This window comes from Pelobates fuscus, chromosome 6 (genome assembly GCF_036172605.1).
Source record: "Pelobates fuscus isolate aPelFus1 chromosome 6, aPelFus1.pri, whole genome shotgun sequence".
Lineage (NCBI taxonomy): Eukaryota > Metazoa > Chordata > Amphibia > Anura > Pelobatidae > Pelobates > Pelobates fuscus.
Window position 1 is genome coordinate 152,518,254 of NC_086322.1, and position 22,730 is coordinate 152,540,983.

At 42.6% G+C, this 22,730-nt stretch overlaps 1 protein-coding gene across 1 annotated transcript in view; it reads left to right on the plus strand.

Moving 5' to 3' along the window:
- Positions 1-15,212, plus strand: part of LOC134615533 (uncharacterized) — a 28,721-nt gene extending 13,509 nt beyond the window's left edge. Inside the window, exons 5-10 of the mRNA XM_063460070.1 lie at positions 820-962; positions 3,373-3,469; positions 4,813-4,965; positions 7,532-7,704; positions 13,577-13,742; positions 14,951-15,212. Of these exons, the coding sequence (XP_063316140.1) occupies positions 820-962; positions 3,373-3,469; positions 4,813-4,965; positions 7,532-7,704; positions 13,577-13,742; positions 14,951-15,139 (921 nt within the window). The 3' untranslated portion in view covers positions 15,140-15,212. The remainder of the gene's footprint in view (positions 1-819; positions 963-3,372; positions 3,470-4,812; positions 4,966-7,531; positions 7,705-13,576; positions 13,743-14,950) is intronic.
- Positions 15,213-22,730: the final 7,518 nt, after the last annotated feature.

The following is a 22,730-nucleotide window of genomic DNA, read 5'->3' on the forward strand; positions in this document are numbered from 1 at the left end:
AATAAACATCTAGAAGTTTACTTGACATTACTCTAGGACAGGGATAGGCAGCCTTCGGCACTCCAGATGTTGTGGACTACATCCCCCATAATGCTCTTACACACATAATGCTGGCAAAGCATCACGGGAGGTGTAGTCCAAAACATCTCCAGTGCCGAAGGTTGCCTATGCCTGGTCTAGGAGATATGTACTTATAAACATTAGTAAAGAATTGCAGGTATTTTTGTGTTGAGCACTTGTAGTGATATGTGAGTTTGAATGAACAGTGAGTTGTTAATACATTTTCTAATTGAATAAATATATTCACAATTCCAAATGATTCTTACAATTATAGTCTATGCTAAAAAAAAAACATGGTTATGGTTTTTTAAAACAAGCTTTTTCTCACATTTTATTAACTGCTTTCAACATTATTGCTATTGCAGCCACTATTCTGAGCTTTATTTTTTGATTGTTTAGAAATAGAATAAACCATTAATTTTGGTTATTGTTTTTTCTTTTTTTTTTTTTTGCCCACGAACAGATTATGCTCGCAGTCAAATAAAACACATATGCAAATTAACACTTTGTATATTTCAACTGCAATATTTTTTAATAAACAAAAATAAATACTTGCATGAAAATCCCATTGATCTATTATAGCTATTTGTTAATGTTCAGAGAATTATAAGCATTTATATAGATAGCAAGCATGTTTGTACTTGAAATTAGAGATGCTTATTATTTGCCTTGCTGTTTATGTGTGTGTGGTTATGATACAGACATTTTCCTGAGTGGAAGTTGAATCTAATACATATTTATCACTTATCGCACTCTCAGGAAGGAGTTGACTTGGAAGGAGAGGATAACAACAGAAATAGCCCTTTAAAATTGGCTAAAGGGAGAAAGTCTAAGGACATTGTCTCATTTCTTCAAAGCACTATCATCCAGTCCAAAAACCTTGAAACCAAATTTGACTGGAGGTAAGTTATTTAATTGTATTGGCTTTGAATGTCCTTCTGTGGCCATGCAGCTCTGGTTGTGCTCACATGTCATACTGAAAGTAACAAAACAACTTGGAGATACTATAAATATCACAGGCCATGGTTGGTCGACTGCAGCTCAATCGTGGCAATCTTTGGGAGGCTGGTCCTAGCAGGCTCCTCATTTATCTCTTGTTCCTGTTAGCATTTGGTATAGTTTGCCTCATTTGTTTTAAATCCTCTGTTCAATAATGTAAAGTACTACTGACTAAGTTGACATTGGCATAAATGCCAATAATAATAATATTGTCCTCAATAGTCCTGGTTTTACCAATATCCCCATTCTACAGAAATGATATGGTCCCTAAATCTTGGATCTTTACATATGGTTGAGAAAGCACATAGAGCTATTCTAGAACACATGAAATCTTAGCATACCTGAGCAGAAGAGGCCAATATTTAATCAATTTTGTTTTTAAAATGAAATAATGCCATTTATCAGGATAGCTCTAATGATTTCATCCTGGTAGAACTGAAATAAAATTTTTCAAGTAGACAAATCCCAGGTACCCGTTCTCATATTGATTTAATAGTATCACATTGCTGAGTATGAGTTGTTCACGTCCCTATATCATTGTGTCTTTTTCCTAACTCTGTAAAGCATGATATAATGAGAGTTTTTACTTGGTATGCAGGCTTTTTACTAATTTGACCAAGACTGTAAACACATAACTACATAAGTCCCTTAGTAGATTATAATGTATAAACTAGGTGGTTTCTATTACTGGATTCCATTAAACCACTTAGAATTGCAACCACAGCAAATGGTAGATGGTCCTGTAGCTTAACATTAATGATTGGACGAGTGTGCATTTATTGTGCACCTTGTGTAGGCTCTCTTATTTTGACTTTGCTGCAATTTAGCTCATCTATGTGTAGAAATCGCCAATTATCTATCTGAACTCAGCATAATTCGTATTCAAAGCCATCTTCAAATGCATTTGGCTGAGAGCAATGCTATAGATAAAATAGATCTGTCTATTTCAGCTTTACTCTTTGACCTTCTTCTGGCTCCTCTCCATATGCAAACTCTCCTACCTACTAACATATGACAGTAACAATTAACACAAAACCATGCACCATACACAAATACTAGGCTTTTTTTGTCATTTGCATCCAATACCAAACTATACACAATACACAACCACTAGGCTTTTGTCATTTGTATACTGGTACACACTGATCAGCCACAACAATAAAACCACTGACTAATAGTTGACCCCCCTCGTGCTGCCAAAACATCTCTGATGCATCAAGGCATGAACTCCACAAGAACTCTGAATGTGTCCTGTGGTGTCAGGCACCACAACATTAGCAGCAGATCCTTGAAGTTCTGCAAGTTGCGAGGTGGAGCCTACATGAATTCAATTTCTTGTTTCAACACATCCCACAAATGCTCAGTTAGATTGAGATCTGGGGAATTTGGAGGATAAGGCAACACCTTGATATCTTTCTCAAGTTTCTCAACCATTTCTGAAAAATATTTGCAGCGTGGGAAGGTGCATTATCCTGCTGAAAGAGGCCACTGTCACCAGGGAACACCATTGCCATAAAGGTGCACGTGGTCTGCAACAATCACTAGGTAGGTGGTACATGTCAAAGTATCCTCCACATAAATGCTAGAACATTGTCAAGAGCATAACACTGCCTCCGCTGGACTGCCTTCTTGACATAGTGCATCCTTCTACCATCTCTTCTTGAGATTATTGACGTACACAACCAGCGATCCATCTGTTTTACAAGAAAATGTGATTCATTAGACCAGGCAAACTTCCTACATTGCTCCATGGTCCAGTTCTGATGCTCACGTCCCCATTGAAGGCGCTTTCAGCAGTGAATATGTGTTGTGATGGGAACTCCGACCAGTCTGCAGCTACACAGCCCCATATGCAGAACTGCAATGCACTGTATGTTTTGACACCTTTCTGTCTTGGCCAGCAATATGTTTTTCAGCAATATGAGCTACACTAGCTCTTCTGTGATCAGACCAGAGAGACTAGTCTTCGCTCCCCACATGCATAAGTAAGCCTTGGGCACCCTGACGCCAGTTCACTGGTTGTTTTTCCTTGCACTACTTTTAGCACTTTACCATCACTGTTTGGCACCTGTCAAAATCAGTCTGATCTTTTCACCTGCCCAATTTTCCTGCTTTCAAGACATGAAATTCAAGAGCGGACTGTTCACGGCTGCCTATTGTATCTCACCCCATCACAAGTGCCATTGTAAAAATATAATCAACGTTATTCACTTTGCCTGTCAGTTGTTTTGATCTTGGGGCTAATCATTGTACAGATAATGAATTTAAACAGCAATGTCATAATTGTAATATGGTTAAAACTTTTTCTTGTAGTGCATGGGTGTTTGGTCGTCCGGGTAAATCAAAAGGGCCCATCCTATTCTTCTATGGCAACTTATTCCTGTGGGGTTATCCAACATATTTTTTTAAGGTAAGATAGATAGCAAAATTACATCTTCCAGACGATTATTATTGCAGTGACTGACACATGTTGAGTTCATATATTATCACTTAGAACCTATATAAATTGACCGGGACTAATGACTATTCTACATGTTGGACAACAAAGATGAAGAATATAAGGTCTCATTCTTCATGTTTGTTTTCGGTCATATATCTGACCAAAATGTATACTTAATACAGATTAAGGAACAGAACACTCATAAAAATACATTTATAAATTCTATAAATACTAAACAATTAATGTGATAGTGCTATATATATATATATATATATATATATATATATATAGCACTATCACATTAATTGTTTAGTTTTTACACAGTATTTTTGTAATTGCATTTATCACATTAATTTTGCATTATATATTCACAATGAACTGAATCCCTATATTTATTTGCTGAGATATAGGATTTTAAGCCGCCTTATAGAATTTATATATACACTCTCAATACAAATTATATATCTGCTTAATGCAAATTATAATTAAAGTGGCATTACTATCCAAATCCTCCTAAAATATATACCATGGTCACCTCGAAAGCGGCCTCTGAAGCTGGAGGGCTACGTGGGGTGCTAAACTCAAAAAGAATTTGATATGGATTCCAAACTTTCATAGTAAAAACAGAAGGGAATTGGGGACACACCTGGAACATGTATTTTGCTGGAGTCGTGCTGCCGTAGTTACCAAAATGTATACGTAATATAGATTAAGGAACAGCACACTCATACAAATACATTTATACATTCTAAAGGGTACTTAAAATCACTTACATGCTTAAAATGCTCTTACAACAGATTATTTAAATACATTATTTTATTTAGCACTAGCACTATATCATTTGTCTCCCACGTTGCAATTAGTATAGGACTCACCGATATTGGGGTACTGTGAAGTAGTGGTGGGCTTAACACAATATGGCCATATGATGGAAATAAATCCCCATATTTGTTTGCTGAGATATGATATATTAAGAAGCCTTAAAGAATTTATCAAGGTATTTTCACGAGTGCACTGTTCCTTAATCTGTATTATGTAAAAACGTTGGTCACTATGGCAGCGCCATTCCTGCAAGATGCATGTTCTGTGTGTGCCACAAATTCCCTTTGGTTTTTACTATATAATTGACCAAGACACTAAAATAGAATTTCATGAACTATGGCTAACACTACTTACCCTATTTAGTTTGGATTAAATAATGCTCTGTAGGTATGTAACAGGGAGTCCATGCCATTTATTATTACCAGGCTGATTAACCAGTATTACCAGTTTCCCTGATTAACCAGGGTTTCCATCCTGTTTCCTTTGGACAGATTGTGCCAGTTTCTTATTACGCCCTCTGGGAATTCCATATGGTATTCTTATTATGCAATGTATTGATGTGGGTCTTCTTCATAAGAGCATCATTAATGGACCCAGGCTTCCTTCCTCGAGATACAGAAGAGTATGACCATGCTGTAAAGCAGGTATTGAGTCAGAGAACGTATTTCTATAACCACAGTATGTATCTTTGGTCCACGGTTGCCTTTGAACAGTAACAAACAAGAATCAAAAATGTTATGTTGAGACAGTCGTAACAAACAAGAATCAAAAATGTTATGTTGAGACAGTCGTAGTAAGTGCAAAGGAGACAAAGATTAGACAGAATAATAGTGATAACGCAATAGTACTCCTAGCACAGTTTGCATTAGGATTTAACTTCAGTATGTTTGTAGAGTAATGAGTTTTAAAACAGCAATATGTGGCATGCAGATTAACTCCTTCACAACCAAGGGATTTGAAGAAAAAAAAAAACACCTTCAGACTCTGAGTAATTTGGATGTCCTGTGAAGTCATATTTAAATGTATTTTTCATATAAGTATGCAAAAATAGTACCTTACTAAATTGAAACAAAAACCAACATTTTGGGTGGACAGAAAAACTTTTAAAAATTAATTTATCAAATAATCAAGTTACAGACAAGATAACAGTGTAAATAAATAAATATACCTTAATCTTTTAAAATGTAATTTAAAACTTTTAAAAATTAATTTATCAAATAATCAAGTTACAGACAAGATAACAGTGTAAATAAATAAATATACGCATTGTATAATTATAATATATGTTATTATATTGCAATGACATTTTGCATACCATATCATCCTCATTGCAGCCATGTTGCTTTTTTGGACACACACATATTAATACATGCACAAAAATATGTACACTAATATATACAAGTATATACAGTGAGGGGGGAAAGTATTTGATCCCCTGCTGATTTTGAACGTTTGCCCACTGACAAAGAAATGATCAGTTTATAATTTTAATGGTAGGTGTATTTTAACAGTGAGAGACAGAATAACAAATAAGAAATCCCGAAAAACACATGTCAAAAAACATTATAAATTGAGTGAAATAAGTATTTGATCCCCTATCAATCAGCAATATTTCTGGCTCTTTTATACAGGTAACAAACTGATATTAGGAGCATATAAGATTGTGGGATATGAATGTATACTCTGGCTAGATGAAGGGGTTTAATGGAACACTATAGTTACCTAAACAACTTTGGCTTAATGAAGCAGTTTTAGGGTATAAATCATGCTTCTCAGGCTTCACTGCTCAATTATCTGCCATTTAGGAGTTAAATCACTTTGGGGTTGTTGTTTTTTTGTAGCCCTGGCCACACCTCCCCTGGCTCTGATTGACAAAGCCTGCACACACAAAAAAAATGGTTTCACTTTCAATCAGATGTAATTTATCTTAAACAATTGTATCTCTTGCTCTGTAAATTGAACTTTAATCACAAGCTATTAACATAGCAGGGGATAAGAAAACATCTAAATTAAACAGAACTTGCAATAAAGGAAGGATAAACATTAGATGACTTTACAGGAAGTGTTTAGGAAGGCTGTGTAAGTCACACAGGTGTGACTAGGGTTCATAAACAAAGTGATTTAACTCCTAAATGGTTGGGAATTGAGCAGTGAGACTGCAGGGGCATGATCTATACATCAAAACTGCTTCATTAAGCTAAAGTTGTTTTGGTAACAGTAGTGTCCCTTTATTCATAAAACCATAGATATTGACAGCAAAAAAAAAAGTGATCTATCTAATCGTACTATTCCGTGTAAATTCTAAGCAGTGTTTATTATCCTAAGCCTTTATAAACTTGTCTGCTGTAATAGTCTCAACCACCGCCACCACCACCACCACTGGAAGACAATGACATTAAAGGGACACTCCAGGCACCCAGACCACTTCTGCCCATTGGAGTGGTCTGGGTGCCAACTCCCACTACCCTTAACCCTGCAAGTGTAATTATTGCAGTTTTTCATAAACTGCAATATTTACATTGCAGGGTTAACTCCACCTCTAGTGGCTGTCTATTAGACAGCCACTAGAGGTCACTTCCTGGGTTCTAGCACAGGTTTCCTGTGCTAGAGCGTCGCTGGACGTCCTCACGCTGTGTGAGGACCTCCAGCGTCGCTCAAAACCCCATAGGAAAGCATTGAAATGATTTTTCAATGCTTTCCTATGGGGAGACGTAATGCGCATGCGCGGCATTTCCGCGCATGCGCATTAGGTCTCCTCGGCCGGTGAGCGAGATTAGTCTCGCCCACCGGCCGACGTAATCATTAGGAGGAGCGTCGCGGAGGCGGAGACAGCGGCGAGGGACATCGCCGCTGTCCCAGGTAAGTGACTGAAGGGGTTTTCACCCCTTCAGTAACCGGGGATTGGTGGGTGGGAGGGAGAGGGACCCTCCAGTGCCAGAAAAACGGATCGTTTTTCTGGCACTGGAGTTTCCCTTTAATTTACAACTTTCTATGTAAGAAAGTATTTCCTGGTGTTCCCAAAATCTCGCTAGGTCCTCTTTTAGTGCCTCTATTCCTACATAAACAAGCAATGCTCTTGTGCTTCCTTAAATCACCTGAGACATTTGTAAATTGCTGTTATGTCACTCCATCCCCTTTTCTGCACACTAGGGTTCAGCTCTTTCTGTTAACAGCCATACCTTTCATCTAATCTTGTTTTATTTATTTCAGGCAGTCAATTTTAATGATTGGAGGAATGGCAAAAATCCTCTGAGTAGGTTGTGTCATACCTGTCACCTGGTCAAGCCACTTCGTTCCAAGCACTGTCGTGTCACCAACCGCTGTGTCTCCAATTTTGACCATTATTGTCCTTATATCTATAATGATGTTGGACAACGTAACAGGTAGAGAATGAGATACAAGAATTTAGCTTCACTTACTCCCAGGCTCAGAGTAAAACACAATACTGTATAGTGAATATGGGAATTTGTAGCAGAAATGTTAAGGGAAAAATAGACTTAAACAGGTAAAATAAACATGTTAAGAAACATTTTTTTTTAAAATAAACTAAAATGAGTAGGGGTCTCCAGATCCCACTACCACAAACTTTGACTATCTCCCCCACAACATACAGAAAAAATAGGTGGATTTCTGCTAGACCGACTTCTAACCAGGGAGGAACACAACAGGTGCTTCACCTCATTCCATTGACCTGTCTGTTGCTGAATGTGGGCTTTATTTTAATGAGCAGTGACCAGGGCCGGACTGGGAACTAAAATCAGCCCTGGAAAAAAATTCTATACCAGCCCAATAATGCGTCGCGACAGCATAGTGTGCTGATATAGAGGGTGAAAAAATAAATTGAAATTGAAAACTCTAACTCCAACGAAGGAACGCATATAGGGCGTCAAAATAAACAAAAGAGCGCCTTTTTTTTAAGTAGACGTACATTTGCATGTAATCAATGTTTCAGTACAACTACTTTGGCCTATTAAGGACATTTTAGTAATGGTACTGAAATGCTGAATGTCTGCAGTTGCACAACTAAAAAAATGAAGTGATCTGGTTATTTTTGAAGTTCTATGGGTGCGCTCTTCACTTTGAATATGTTATTGTGCATGAGTATGCAACTAGCAACAAGACAGGGCCAATACGTGCTCATTACACACACACACACACGTGCTCATTACACACACACACACACACACGTGTGTGTGTGTATATATATATATATATATATATATATATATATATATTAATGACATTTATGTGTGTATTATGCATATATAAATGTATATTACAATATGTGTAAATATTATAGGCATAGTTATATGTTACTAATACACACATCAATATACATGCATATATATGTGTGTATTACTGTCAGGATCACATCAATTTACGTCTATTACCTTTACCTCGTTTAGTGTATCTTGTCTCCAATTGTCTCCTTTTTTTTTCTCTTACAGCGACCCTTGTACATCTTTTACTTCATCCCAGTCCATGTGTGTTTCTTTTTACCCTTCTCCAGCCTCTGTATTTCTCTTTCCCCCAGCTCCTTTTGTGTTGTTCTTAGCCCCAGACACTTTGTCTCTTTCTCCCCTTCCAAATCTCATCTGTGTGTCTCTTTCTAACTCCAGACTCTGTGTGCCTCTTTCTCTTCTCCCAGCCACTCTCTATCTCTTTTTCCCCAGTCCAGCGTTGCCTCCCACAAATCTTGTGTCACTTTGTCCCCCTTCCCTACTGTATGTCTCTTTGTCACCCCAACAAACCTTCTGTGTGTCTCTCTTCCCCATCTCCTCCCTGTGTCTCTCTCTTACCCCTCTGTCTCTTTGTACCCCCATCCCCTGTGTCTCTCTATTACCCCATCTGTCTCTGTGTCCTCCTTCTCCGGTGTCTCTCTATTACCCCTCTCTTTGTCCCCCCCCATCCCCTGTTTCTCTATTACCCCTCTGTCTCTTTGTCCCCCCTTGCCCTATGTCTCTCTATTACCCCTCTGTCTCTTTTTCCCCCCCCCCCAACCTGGTGTCTTTCTATTACCCCTCAGTCTCTGTGTCCCCCCCCCTCTCCCTGTGTTTCTATTATTCCTCTATTTGTCTCCCCCCTTCCCCTCTATTTGCCAACCCCATCTCCTCTATTTGCCTCTCCCCTTCCCCTCTATTTGTCCCCCCCTTCCCCTCTATTTGTCCCCCCCTTCCCCTCTATTTGCCTCTCCCCTTCCCCTCTATTTGCCTCTCCCCTTCCCCTCTATTTGTCTCCCCCTTCTCCTCTATTTACCCCCCTTCCCCTCTATTTGCCTCCCCCCCTTATTTGTCTCCCCTTCTCCTCTATTTACCCCCTTCCCCTCTATTTGCCCCCCATCCCCTCTATTTGTCTCCCCCATCCCCTCTATTTGCCTCTCCCCTTCCCCTCTATTTGTCTCCCCCTTCCCCTCTATTTACCCCCCTTCCCCTCTATTTACCCCCCTTCCCCTCTATTTGCCTCCCCCCTTCTCCTCTATTTGCCCCCCTTCCCCTCTATTTGTCTCCCCCTTCTCCTCTATTTGCCCCCCTTCCCCTCTATTTGTCTCCCCCTTCTCCTCTATTTGCCCCCCCTTCCCCTCTATTTGCCCACCCTTCCCCTCTATTTGCCTCCCTTCCCCTCTATTTGCCTCCCTTCCCCTCTATTTGCCTCCCTTCCCCTCTATTTGTCCCCCCTTCCCCTCTATTTACCCCCCTTCACCTCTATTTACCCCCCTTCCCCTCTATTTGCCCCCCTTCTCCTCTATTTGCCCCCCTTCCCCTCTATTTGTCCCCCCTTCCCCTCTATTTGCCTCTCCCCTTCCCCTCTATTTACCCCCCTTCCCCTCTATTTGCCTCCCCTCTTCTCCTCTATTTGCCCCCCTTCCCCTCTATTTGCCCCCCTTCCCCTCTATTTGCCCCCCCTTCTCCTGGCCCCCCCTTCCCCTCTATTTGCCCCCCTTCCCCTCTATTTGCCCACCCTTCCCCTCTATTTGCCCACCCTTCCCCTTCTGTGTACCTGCTTAACTTGTCACAGGAGGACTGAGGGAGGGGGCGGAGCTAACGACCATGCTCCCTCGCGGTTCCCATAATTCCTAGCATCTACACATCATAGAGTAGTGATTACTCTATGATGTGTAGATGCTAGGAATTATGGGAACCGCGAGGGAGCATGGTCGTTAGCTCCGCCCCCTCCCTCAGTCCTCCTGTGCTGACAGCTATGCTGCTGTCAGTATCAGTGAGTGTGCCGCCGGATCGCTTAGGCGGCCGCCCGGCTCACTCACTGATACTGACAGCAGGTACAGCTGTCAGCACAGGAGATGGGGCCGCCGGCCACAAGGTAAGTATACACCCTCAGAGTGTGCCGCCGGACCGGCCACCCGGCGGCACCGACAATGCAGCCGGCGGCCACAATATTATTAAAATATAGGGAGCAGGACTCCCTCTCTCCCTCCAGCCCCCCAGGTGCCGCGGCCCACCGGGAAATTTCCCGGTATCCCGGTGGGCCAGTCCGGCCCTGGCAGTGACTGCATGGATTGTTCCCTTCCTTCCACCATCTTACATCTACAGTACAGGGATTAATAAAATATTCCAAATATGCTGTAGTTGAGGAATTAAAGAAACGGAACTGGTAGATGTATGGGTGCCTACTTGTGCCTCTATCCAATTAAGGGGCCATAGGTCCCAAATCTCCTGATCATTATGCATTCCACCCCCTGCTACTAAATACAGTCCCAATGAGCTGACTCCGCCATCAAGTTAAGTCTCATAGAGCCAAATCATTATTATATCAACCAAGTCAAGAGTCAGTCCCTTTGACATAAGTGTCACTCAAACTCAAAATAATCTGTAAAATTAGAGATTTTAATATTTACCAAACCCAATGTAGTCAACTGCTGCCAACTGAAACATGCATCAGTAAAAAGTTACTAACGAAAATTTTAAACAAAAAACCATGTGCAAAAACATAAAAAGATAGATAGCACAGACCAGCACCTCATTAATTTCCCATGAACTTCATGTAGCACAGAACTCTAAAGAATAGTTAGTAGACTAATGTTGAAAACTTCTAAGAACAAAAACATTTTAAAGACACCCTAAAGACATGATACAGGTTGCTTTTTCGTGCATTTATATAGCAGATCTAATAAAACAATTGCTAAATGCTGGTGAAAATTAGACTGCTAACTTTTTGTATTAAGCCCATATCCAACAGATCTATAATGAGAATATGCAAAAATAAAGAAAAGCAGTAAAATATAACTAAACGACATCCAGTATTAGGGGCACCCCTGCTGTACCAGTATAGGTGACGTTAAGCAAGTTAAGTGTGAATATTGTTGTTGTGTTTTAACCCCTTCACAACGTTAGGGCGTTCCACGCCGTCCTCCACAGAGTGGTGTGTAATACCACTTGGAATGCATGGAATGTCCTGCAGTTTTGGTGTGGGCAGGGTTAAATCCTTGCTTGCACCAGGGAGACCCAGCTATCATTCAATACCTGGGGCTCCATTCTGTTCTGTCAGCTAGTTCAATTTCTAGGGTGCAAAGACAGACAGATGAGCTGCATGCAGCACTGCATGCGGCTCTTTAAATTCATTCAGAACACAGAGGCTGAACAATAGCATGTTTTGGTGTTGCACATTGTTGAAGTGAGACCCCTAGGTTCTGAACAGACCCACATAGATTCTCCTTGCATGCCCCTAAGCAGACTGATCAGTGTTGAACTTTGCCAGCTGCCCAGAACCAATCACAGTGTAGTCAGCTGGGAAAGCAGGTATCATTCAGTAATATAGGAAAGTGTTCCTGTAATACTGAACAAAGTCAGGAGATGGCAGCCATGTACCACTAACTAGTGTTTTAAATAGGAAACCCATCTGCTGATATCAGTAGTGATATTAGCGGGGGATTTTGTCAGGGTTAGATTTAGGAGTAGGATTAGAGTTAGGGTTAGCTGTAGGGTAAGTTAAATCAAGAAATGAAAAATAAAAATCTTATTTTTTACTTTCTATTCACACGTACAGGGGGTTATTGAAGAATAATTAAATAATTCCTGTAAATTCAAAGCGAATTCAAACTTAAGAACTGTAAAATAAAAGGCAGCTATGCTTTCAGTTCATCTACTCTGGCTTTCTATGATAAATTCTCACTTAAGTGAACAACCCTATTAATGTTGTGTTTTGTATACATACCGGATTTTAACTGAAAGCCCTTTCTGTCCTTTCAAAATCAATATAATATATATATATATATATATGGGAAAAACCCTTAAATTATGGTGGAACAAACATATAGCGCAAAAAGTTTTGATTTGGCTCCAAATTTGGACAATAACCTCTATCTTAAAGGACCACTATAGTGCCAGGAAAACATACTTGTTTTCCTGGCACTATAGTGCCCTGAGTGTGCCCCCACCCTCAGGGCCCCCCTCCCGCCGGGCTGGATGGAGAGGAAGGGGTTAAACTTACCTCTTTTTCCAGCGCCGGGCGGGGAGCTCTCCTCCTCCTCTCTGCCTCCTCTCCTCTTGTTCGGCTGAATGCGCATGCGCGGCAAGAGCCATGCGCACATTCAGTCAGTCTCATAGGAAAGCATTTACAATGCTTTCCTATGGACGCTGGCGTCTTCTCACTGTGATTTTCACAGAAAAAAAATCACGCCAGCCCTCTAGCGGCTGTCAATGAGACAGCCACTAGAGGCTGGATTAACCCATTTATAAACATAGCAGTTTCTCTGAAACTGCTATGTTTATAGAAAAAAGGGTTAACCCTAACTGGACCTGGCACCCAGACCACTTCATTAAGCTGAAGTGGTCTGGGTGCCTATAGTGGTCCTTTAAGGGGTTTAATGGGATTAAAAAGGTTTTTAACCTATCATAGCTATGTCAGAGAGATTTATAAATAAGGCAAAAATAGCTGAACAGGAAATTATTTATGTTTCAGCTGAATTTCCATCCGTTATCTTGAACCTAAATCAGTTAAGTAAATAAGCCACAGTTGTGTTTTTATACAATGCACATAAGGCATATGTTTCAGTTGGTTGCTTGGGTTTTATAGACGTGTGGAAAGCACAAAGTACTGAAAGGAAAGTTAAAACTAGGCATGATTTAACTTCAATCCATATAGGAAAACAGGGAAATCTTGGAGGTGTACGTGGATATAAATCGCGGAACACTGAAAGATATTTGGAAGCTAGACGCATACATGAGTCAAGAAGATAGATTGTTTTCTAGTGTGTGAGGTTAATGTCTTATGTTAACATGTTTCTTGTTCATTTTTCAGAGTATTCTTTGTTGGATTTCTGGCTACTATGTGTGTTTGCTGTTTGATTGGAGTCTACCTGTGCTGGGACTGGTTCTACGTTGAAGGAGCAAGCATATTAATTGGAATGGGATTTCTATTTCTTGCCATTATTGGTGTTATTTCAGGCATGATGACTCTAATATGTGTAAGTATCCTCCCCGTGGGAGAAAATCTATCAACAATACTAAAAGAACAACCCATTAAGGCCCAAATCTACTTCTGTATTACAAATTTCAAGGGAAGTACCCCAAAATAGCAATTGAGATATTTGCAAAAGCCATTAGACATAGATATGGAAAATAATATTTAGAAAATAAAACACAGAGCAATTAGATATATGCTAAGAAAATGGCCTGAAAATGTCAGCATTCCATACAAATATAGAACTCCACTTGTTTATGAAGAACAGGCCTAACTATGAATTAAGTAGACTTATGTAGCGCAGGCAAAACTGTTGTCCGAATACATTTTGTTTATATGTTTTTGGACAATATTCTGCAATTATTTTCCAAATCTTGCAGCCGTTTTGTACATAGCTCCCTAAATTGGTACTCTTGAATGATTGTCATATTTCAGGGTACCAAATTAGGGAGCTGTTTAGTAGATAGCTCATTTTTGGTATCCTTATGTCCCATAAAAAGCCAAATGAACATTCATAAGGTCATGTCAAACAATAAAAAATTTAAAAAAGGACCCAATTCCAAAACAAAAAACAGATGAAAAAATATTCCATCTACTGCACACATTTTACAGCCACTATACACACTCTAAATTCAGTACACACACACACACCACATCCTTGTGGGTGGACTCAGGATGGGCCTTGTGGGTGGATTTGGGGGTAGGTCAAGTGGGTGGACTAAGGGGTGGGCCCCTGGGGCCCAGACCTTGGACTGCTTCAAGGGCCCAAAATTTCTGGTGGCAGCTTTGATTATCTGTAACCTCTTTTGACAGTTATGGTCCTATGTTCCCTAGATAACATGGAGGGAGCCACAAATTCATTCCTATATCCCCACCGAGTATCCACTGGGTGACGGGTTAAATATAAAATCTAGATGCAAGTTCTTCAGGGTCTGGCAGTAATGCGTTTAATCAGGAAGAATCTTCATCACAGGTTTGCCTACAGTTTCCAGGAAGTAAACACAGATCCCTTTAAACCTAGATATTGGGTGGTATTTATATACTCTTCCTTCAGTTCCCTACAACACACACGCATATCCCTGTTCTCTATTTGACCTCTAATTTGAAAACAATTTGTACCTTTTTCAAAGGAATTCGGTGTAATCAAATAAATTATATGGAAACGCTTAGGTTGCAGCTAATCGTAAAAATTTTGTTTGTTTTTCCAACTAGCTATATATGGCGGCTGTAAATATCACTACTAACGAAAGGATGAATTCAAAAAAGTACACATACCTCATGGATGACAAAGGAAAGTTTCACAATCCTTTCAATAGGGGGTTTTACCTGAATTTTCTGGAATTTCTACACATTATTCATCCTGTTTCAGAAGAAATCCCGCAGAGAAAGTTTGAGATTTAAGGATAAAGAATGTAATTATAGTGGGTCTATGTGCAAAGCAAAGATAATTTTATATGAATATTTATATATACCGGTATATGAATTTTTAATGTTTCTTTCAAATAAAATAAAAACAAGCTACAAAGTGTCTACTGCCTAATTTATACCTTTAGAGATCATGGATCATTTTTTTATTAACAAATGGCCAACACACCACTTACCAGCAGATTGAGCCTAAACTGGTATAATAATACTTAAAAAAAACAGCAAAGAAATACCAATATAAACTCTCTAAGACCCCGCTCTTTATAATGCAATAGATGCTATGAATAGTTAGTTTGCAATTCTGACAAAAACTTTTAATACAGTTTATAGCATTAAATCTATATATAAAGTAGAAATAACTAAAAAGGATATATGGACCCAACTACACAAATAAAACTGTATGAAGAATCCTCTTAAACACATGTAATGCCAAAAAAGGTCTGTTTTTGCTTTAGAGAAGAAATGTCCTTGGTGGATTCTCGTGTCACTGTTTAGTGGATGTGCCTAAAAAGCACAAAAGAGACAAAATATAAATATAATATATAAAACTCAGGGTGCGATATTTGTTAAATGCAGAGAAAAATACAAAATCCTAAATAAAAACTGTGTATATGATACAAGACTATCCCCTCTGGCTAAATACATCTGTCCCCATGTAGTATACTCACAAGATAATGTGATCTGAACGCAAAGACCCTGTGTGCTGCAAAATAAAAACTGCAGTTCCGTGCTGATGCTAGTTGATAGAAGCAGGGTCACATGGGGTGGAATACTGAGGTGTAGGCTCCGTAAGTGCTGCAATCCATATTGTATCTGGAAATGCTGTGAAGCTGGTATAGAAGTTCCGTCAGCGAGCCTTTCCGTACCGGCAACTAATATACAGTATGCCACAGGGGACAAGCTTGTAAGCAGATTGGTGATCGTTCGCTTCTACGCGTTTCGTGAGTATACCTTCTCAATGACTGAAAGTCCCTTTGGAGGAAAAAGGGGAGGACTGCAGATTTTGCAAGCTTTTATTTTAAGATATACCCCCAATGTATCCATGCATTCAAATTGAATGCATGTATTAATTGAGATTATATTTACTAAATTTAGATTTCCTCTTTTTTGCTCTTTTGGCCTGTAGAGTGTAGTAGCTTTGGGGTTCGGGGTCTCTCAGTGTAGCCCTTTGCTTTTACAAGTAATTAGAGAAGTTATATTAGTTATTTTATTGAGCAGTTTTCTGACATTTTTTATTGAGCTATAAAAGATATCTGACTATAGTTCCGTTTCAATCCAGTTGTGGAGGGTGTTACCCTTTTATTAACACATGTACAGTTCCTATCTAGAAGTGGATCCTTAGTTCCATTTTACAATTTTATTAAAGACACGGAGGCTCCTATTATGCATATCTCTTTCTTTATTACTCTCAGCAGCAAAGAAATAGAGATATATAAATAACTGAAATAAACGAAAAAATACTGTGCTCAAGCAACCAATCACATAACACAGGAAGTGACTATAACATGCTTGAAGCACCCACAATCCCCCTCTTTCTTTGCTGCTCTCAGACCAGTTAAGTACCCTTTTTTTCTGCTCTGTCATATATTGCAAAGATTTTATTTGAATTGTTATATTTTGTCTGTTTTACTGCTCCTTATTTAACCCTCTGGTTTATTAGGAGTCTATATGTTTGATAGATTTGTTCTTTTATATCGTGTTTGCTTAAATTTTACTGTCTCCCCCTGTGGTGTGCTCTCCTGGGGGACTGCTGGCTGCCGCGTGCGGCAGTGCCGACTACCTCCCTCTCCCCTCCCTGCCGCGATCTGCGGCTGGCCGCGGGGTATCCCCTGCCCCCGTGTCTGGCTACCTGCTACACGCCGGTAAACCTCCGCTTCGTTTGGCGGCGGTTCACAGGCGTGTGAAGGTAGGGTCACGCTGCTCTGCACGCGCGCTTCCCCTCCCCCCTCTGCCCGGCTGCCTCACTTCTCCTCATGCGGCAGCCATCTTCTCTCCTCCCGAGTTCACTCCTCTGCCGTTCTGATTCCGCGGGCGCTCAGTTTTGCTTCCCCGCTGCACACACCACTGGGGGGGTAGGTTTTTATACCGTTTTCGTTATTCTCATATATTCTACTGCTCTTTACATGTCTGATTTTGGTTGATCTGCCCTGTTCAGTCTTTTTCCTTCTCTATACTTTTTCTCTTCTCCGTTTTTTTTCCTGTGGGTTAATAAACCCTGTACCTTTTCCTTTACGTAATTTTTCATTCTGGTTACTTATACACATACATTTTTCTCTTTACTTGCAGATTGCCTGTCATTTTGCCTGCTACTACTGTATTTTAATCCTCATCTGCTGTTATGCAGGATAAAGGGGATGGGCCTGAGGGCCATACTGATGAATTCCTGCAAGGAATTCCTGAAAATCAGGCAGTGTCTGAGGAGTTCCAAGCCTTGATGGACTCCACCATGGCGTCCTCTCTACAGAGAGCGCTCGCCTCAGCTATGGGGGCTATGTCCTCCTCCTTTTCCCAGACGCTGGCACAGTCTCTTTTGCTGCCCCAGATAGCTAACCCTGCCCTACTGGGTACGAACACGGCCCCTGCTAATGCCTCACCCATTGCCACTAAGGCCAAGGCGAAGGCCAAACACCTCTCCTCCCACTCCATGACGCAGGTTTTACCTGCCTTGACAGACTCGCCTGAGGCAGTCACGGATGGCGCGCTCCCACCGCGCAAAAGAGCCCCTGGTCGGCAAAAATGACCAGATCATGGAAACGGGCTAGATCCCGTGAGGAAAGGTCCGAGAGTGACCGGAGTGAGGAGGACGAATTGGAGGAATTAGACTATGCTTCCTATGAGGAAGCCGGCTCGGAGGAGGGAACTCCCCTTGCCATAGTACCCCGCCCTGGAGGCGTTTTCCCTGCTAGGGGTGTTGCTGCCCAGGGGGCGAGCGGAGATGTGGGGATTCTGGATCCGCAAGGCAACCCCTTGTTTGATCCGGACGACTTGCGTCACCCTCGCTCCGCTGAGTGGGAACCCCCAGAGCATATTGCCCGATATATTGCGCACAGGATGCGCACGCCACTCTCTAAGGAGAGTCGCAGTAAATTGCGGGCTGAATGCCCTAGGCCATCGGTCCCGGGGTCGGCGTGTAAGACGCCAGAGGTAGACCCTCAAATCGCCCAGTTCCTCAACAAATCGGGCTGGAGACAAAAGAAAGGCCTAGATTTCTCCCTGAGGCATTGCCAAGATAAGATCTTGGACACCCTTGGCCCCCTGTCTAAGGCTTATGAATTATTGGAAACCGCCAAAACTGGTGAGGCGGAGCTTGACTTAGACGTAGCAATTGGATGGGTGCAACGTGCCATCTGCCTGCTCGGCAATGCTAACATGGCAGTTTCTGCCGAACGCAGGAAAGCTATCCTGCTTAAGATCGATCCGAAGCTGGCTACCATGGCCATATCGGAGCCTGGCCCCTCGGCTGAGGGGATGCTATTTGGCGACAACTTCGTCAGAGACTTGGGATCCTATGTCAAGACTTTCACGGCCATTGACAAGGCCCAGGCCAATATGAAGAGGGTGTTTTCCCCTAGGGTTTTTGGAGGGGCCGGGCGCAACAGGAGCCGCCCACCCGGCCGTGGATTCCGGGGTTCATCTCGAGCCCAGAGAGGCTCCTTCTTCCCCACCAGAAGCTTCCAGGAGCCAAGACAGGCCCCGTTCTTCCCCTCCAGAGGGAGACCCTGGAACTCCCGCTACCCGAGAGGTGCCTCGTCGAGCAGACGACCTTATGGTGAGTACCCCTTTTTTCCCTTATGCTCAAGAGCGGGTGGCGGGCAGATTGGCCCAGTGTTACGAGGCGTGGGCTGCCTTAACGTCAGACGTTTGGGTCCTCCAAACAGTACGGGGTTACCACATAGATTTTGTATCCATGCCTGTCCAACTCTTTGTCCCCAGGGAGCTATCGCTCGCCCGAGATCAAGAGGAATTGATCTCCGCGGAGATACAAGAGGTCCCGTTTGCTCAACCGGGGTTTACGAGCAACCTATTCTTGGTCCCGAAGAAAGGAGGGGGCGTACGCCCCGTCATCAACCTCCGCCCCCTCAACGCCTTTCTCCAGTATCGTCATTTCTAGATGGAAGGCATCCATTGCCTTCGAGACCTCCTTCAAGAGTCCGACTGGTTGGCCAAACTAGACCTCAAGGACGCTTATTTTACAGTGCCTGTAACCCCGGCCCACAGGGATTTCCTGCAGTTCACCTGGAAAGGTGAACGCTGGAAGTTTACTTGTCTGCCATTCGGGCTCTCCTCAGCCCCCTGGTGCTTCACCAAGGTCATGAAGCCAGTGGTGTCCTTCCTCCGGAGCCGTGGAGTGCGTCTGGTCATTTATTTGGACGACATCTTGCTGATGGCCCAATCGAAAGAACAACTGCAGGTCCATGTTTCATGGACTACGTCCCTGCTCCAGAACCTAGGCTTCCTCATCAACTGGGAGAAATCGGTGCTCGATCCCACTCAGTCGATAGAATTTCTGGGGTTTACGGTGGATTCCGTCCAACAATTCCTATTCCTGCCGGAGTCCAAGATGAAGGCTATCAAAAAAGAGATCAGGCGTACATTACGTGCAGACGACCTCTCCATTCGACATCTGGCAAGAGTGATCGGCCTGTTGGCCGCCTCAATACAAGCAATATTCCCTGGCCCTCTCCATTATCGGGCCCTTCAGCGGTTAAAGGGCTCTCACCTGCGTGCAGGCCACTCGTACGAGATGAGAATACGGCTCGACGACGAGGCCAGAGACGAGTTAACCTGGTGGCTGGCACACATGGATGCCTGGAACGGGAGAGCCATATTCGGCTCCGTCCCGGACGTCGTGATAGAGTCCGATGCCATCTTACACGGCTGGGGCGCACGTTGTGGTACCGCGTCTACCGGAGGCAGATGGTCGGATCAGGAGCAAACGCTCCACATCAATTGCCTGGAGCTATTGGCGGGAGCATTCGCCATTCGCAGCCTTGCACCGGATCGGGCGAACTGTTGTGTGATGCTCAGGATGGACAACGTGTCAGCGGTGCGCTACATCAACCACCTGGGAGGCACGAAATCGCGCATGCTAGCTCTCATGGCAAAGGACTTCTGGCGGTTCTGCCTTCACAACAACATTTCCGTGCAGGCGGAACATATCCCGGGGCTGGACAACTCGACAGCCGATTGGAACTCACGCTACTTGCGAGACTCTGGAGATTGGCACTTGCACACGGCGGCCTTCCAGGCCTTGGAACTTATTTGGGGCCCATTCGAATTGGACCTTTTCACATCCCGTCTCAACACACAGGTTGCCAAGTTCTTCAGTTGGAGACCGGATCCGGCGGCAGCAGCAACGGATGCATTCCTTCAGGATTGGCCGAATGCTCGGCTTTACGCCTTCCCTCCATTCAACCTGATAGCCCGCACGCTGTCGAAACTGACTCGTCGCGGCTGCTCGATGGTGCTGATCACGACGCTGTGGCAGTCTCAACCTTGGTTCCCTCGGTTACTGGAATTGACTGCAGACTACCCGCGTCTAATACCGACCTACCCGAATCTCCTGAGGGATCCGGATGGCAACTCGCACGACTTGGTGGACCGCGGCCTCCTGCATCTGATGGCATGGCCCCTTTCAGGGGACCCTGGACTATCGCGGGGGTTCCGCAATCGACTCTCGACCTCCTCGACAATGCATGGGCACCAGGTACTCGAGTGGCATACCGTTCCGCCTGGCGACTCTGGTCTTGTTGGTGCGTGGAACGGGCAGTGGATCCCGTATCTGCCCCTTTACATATGATCATGGAATTCCTTACTGGAATGTTTGAATCTGGGAAAGCATACCGCACCATTAATTTATGCCGTTCCGCTATATCGGCTGGGCATCGAGGCTTGGATGGTTCGCCTGTCGGACGTCACCCCTTCGTATGCCGACTGCTCAAAGGGATACGTCTCACTAGACCACCCTGTGCGAGATTCACTGGGTTTTGGGACGTGAGTGTGGTCCTCCGATTTTTGTCCTCTTGGTACCCTAACCAGAATCTGACGCTGAAGCAACTGTCAGCTAAAGTGGTCATGCTGTTATGCCTCATTTCTTGTAAGAGGGTGTCGGATGTTCGGGCACTCGACTGGAATGCCATTGCGTTTACCCCGCAATGGCATTCCAGAAGGACCAAGTCAGCCTCGAAAGTGTTCGTTTATCCTAGATTCCAGGATAGTCCTGCGCTCTGTCCGGTCGGATGCCTTCAGACCTATCTTGAGGTTACTCGACCGTTGCGATCCCTGGATTTATACCCCTTGTTCATTTCGTTTAGAGCCCCACACCTCCCGGTGTCTACACCTACGTTGGCAAGATGGGTGTGAGAGTTGTTGACTCTGGCCGGGATCGATACGTCCAGGTTCACCCCTCATTCGGTCCGTGGAGCTATGGCCTCTAAGGCTTCATCCATGGGCTGCCGTTTGGAAGATATTCTACGTGCAGCGGATTGGTCGCGAGAATCGACTTTTCGTGACTTTTACTTCAGACCGATTGAACATTTTGCATCTCAAGTGGTTTCTAAGCTTTGAACTTGCATAATAGGAGCCTCCGTGTCTTTAATAAAATTCCCAGATTTTACTATTTACATGACGTAAAGTCATGATTTTATTAAAGACACGGAGGCGAGTATTATTCCCACCCACCCACCCGGATGGGTTTGGACTTTGGCTGGTATGCTAGGTGAGTAAACAAGTTTTTTTCTCTGTTTGTGGTTTTGATTTGATGTTTTCAACATTTGACGTCCTGTGTATTGGGGTATGCGTTTATACGGCCACTTGATGTATTACAGTATTTGGATGTGAAATGTTGATTTAATTTATTGATTTCATTGTTGTGATTGTGAACATACAGTTGGAGCCCAGATATTACCTTCTTTTTTCTGTGTCTCCTTTTAGCCTGAATTGGTCGTGATTTTCCATGGGAGTGTTGCTGTTGGCTATGTTAGCTGAAGTTGGATATTGTACGTTTGGTCTTCGTTATCCGCAAGAAAGAGGGGGATTGTGGGTGCTTCAAGCATGTTATAGTCACTTCCTGTGTTATGTGATTGGTTGCTTGAGCACAGTATTTTTTCGTTTATTTCAGTTATTTATATATCTCTATTTCTTTGCTGCTGAGAGTAATAAAGAAAGAGATATGCATAATAGGAGCCTCCGTGTCTTTAATAAAATCATGACTTTACGTCATGTAAATAGTAAAATCTGGGAATTTTATCTCAGGGACTGTCACTCAGAAGGCAGAGGAAGCCTTTAGCTTGCTGTAGTGCTTTCTGTGTGAAGCGTGTCCTCTTTTTTCAGTTTACAAAAAAGTGTACATTTCTTTCTTTTTTTTTTCAATAATCTTTATTTCCTTTACAGGAAAAAAAATAGATTTTTGATAAAATTACAAAACAGGAAAAAACATAAGACAATAATTTCTGTAGCATAAGACACAACAAAAAAAAATACCAACATACGGTACATCAGTAACCACATGAGCATGCTGTTACTCCTGAAAGGAAGCCCAAACAAACTCCTGTAATTAAAATATATA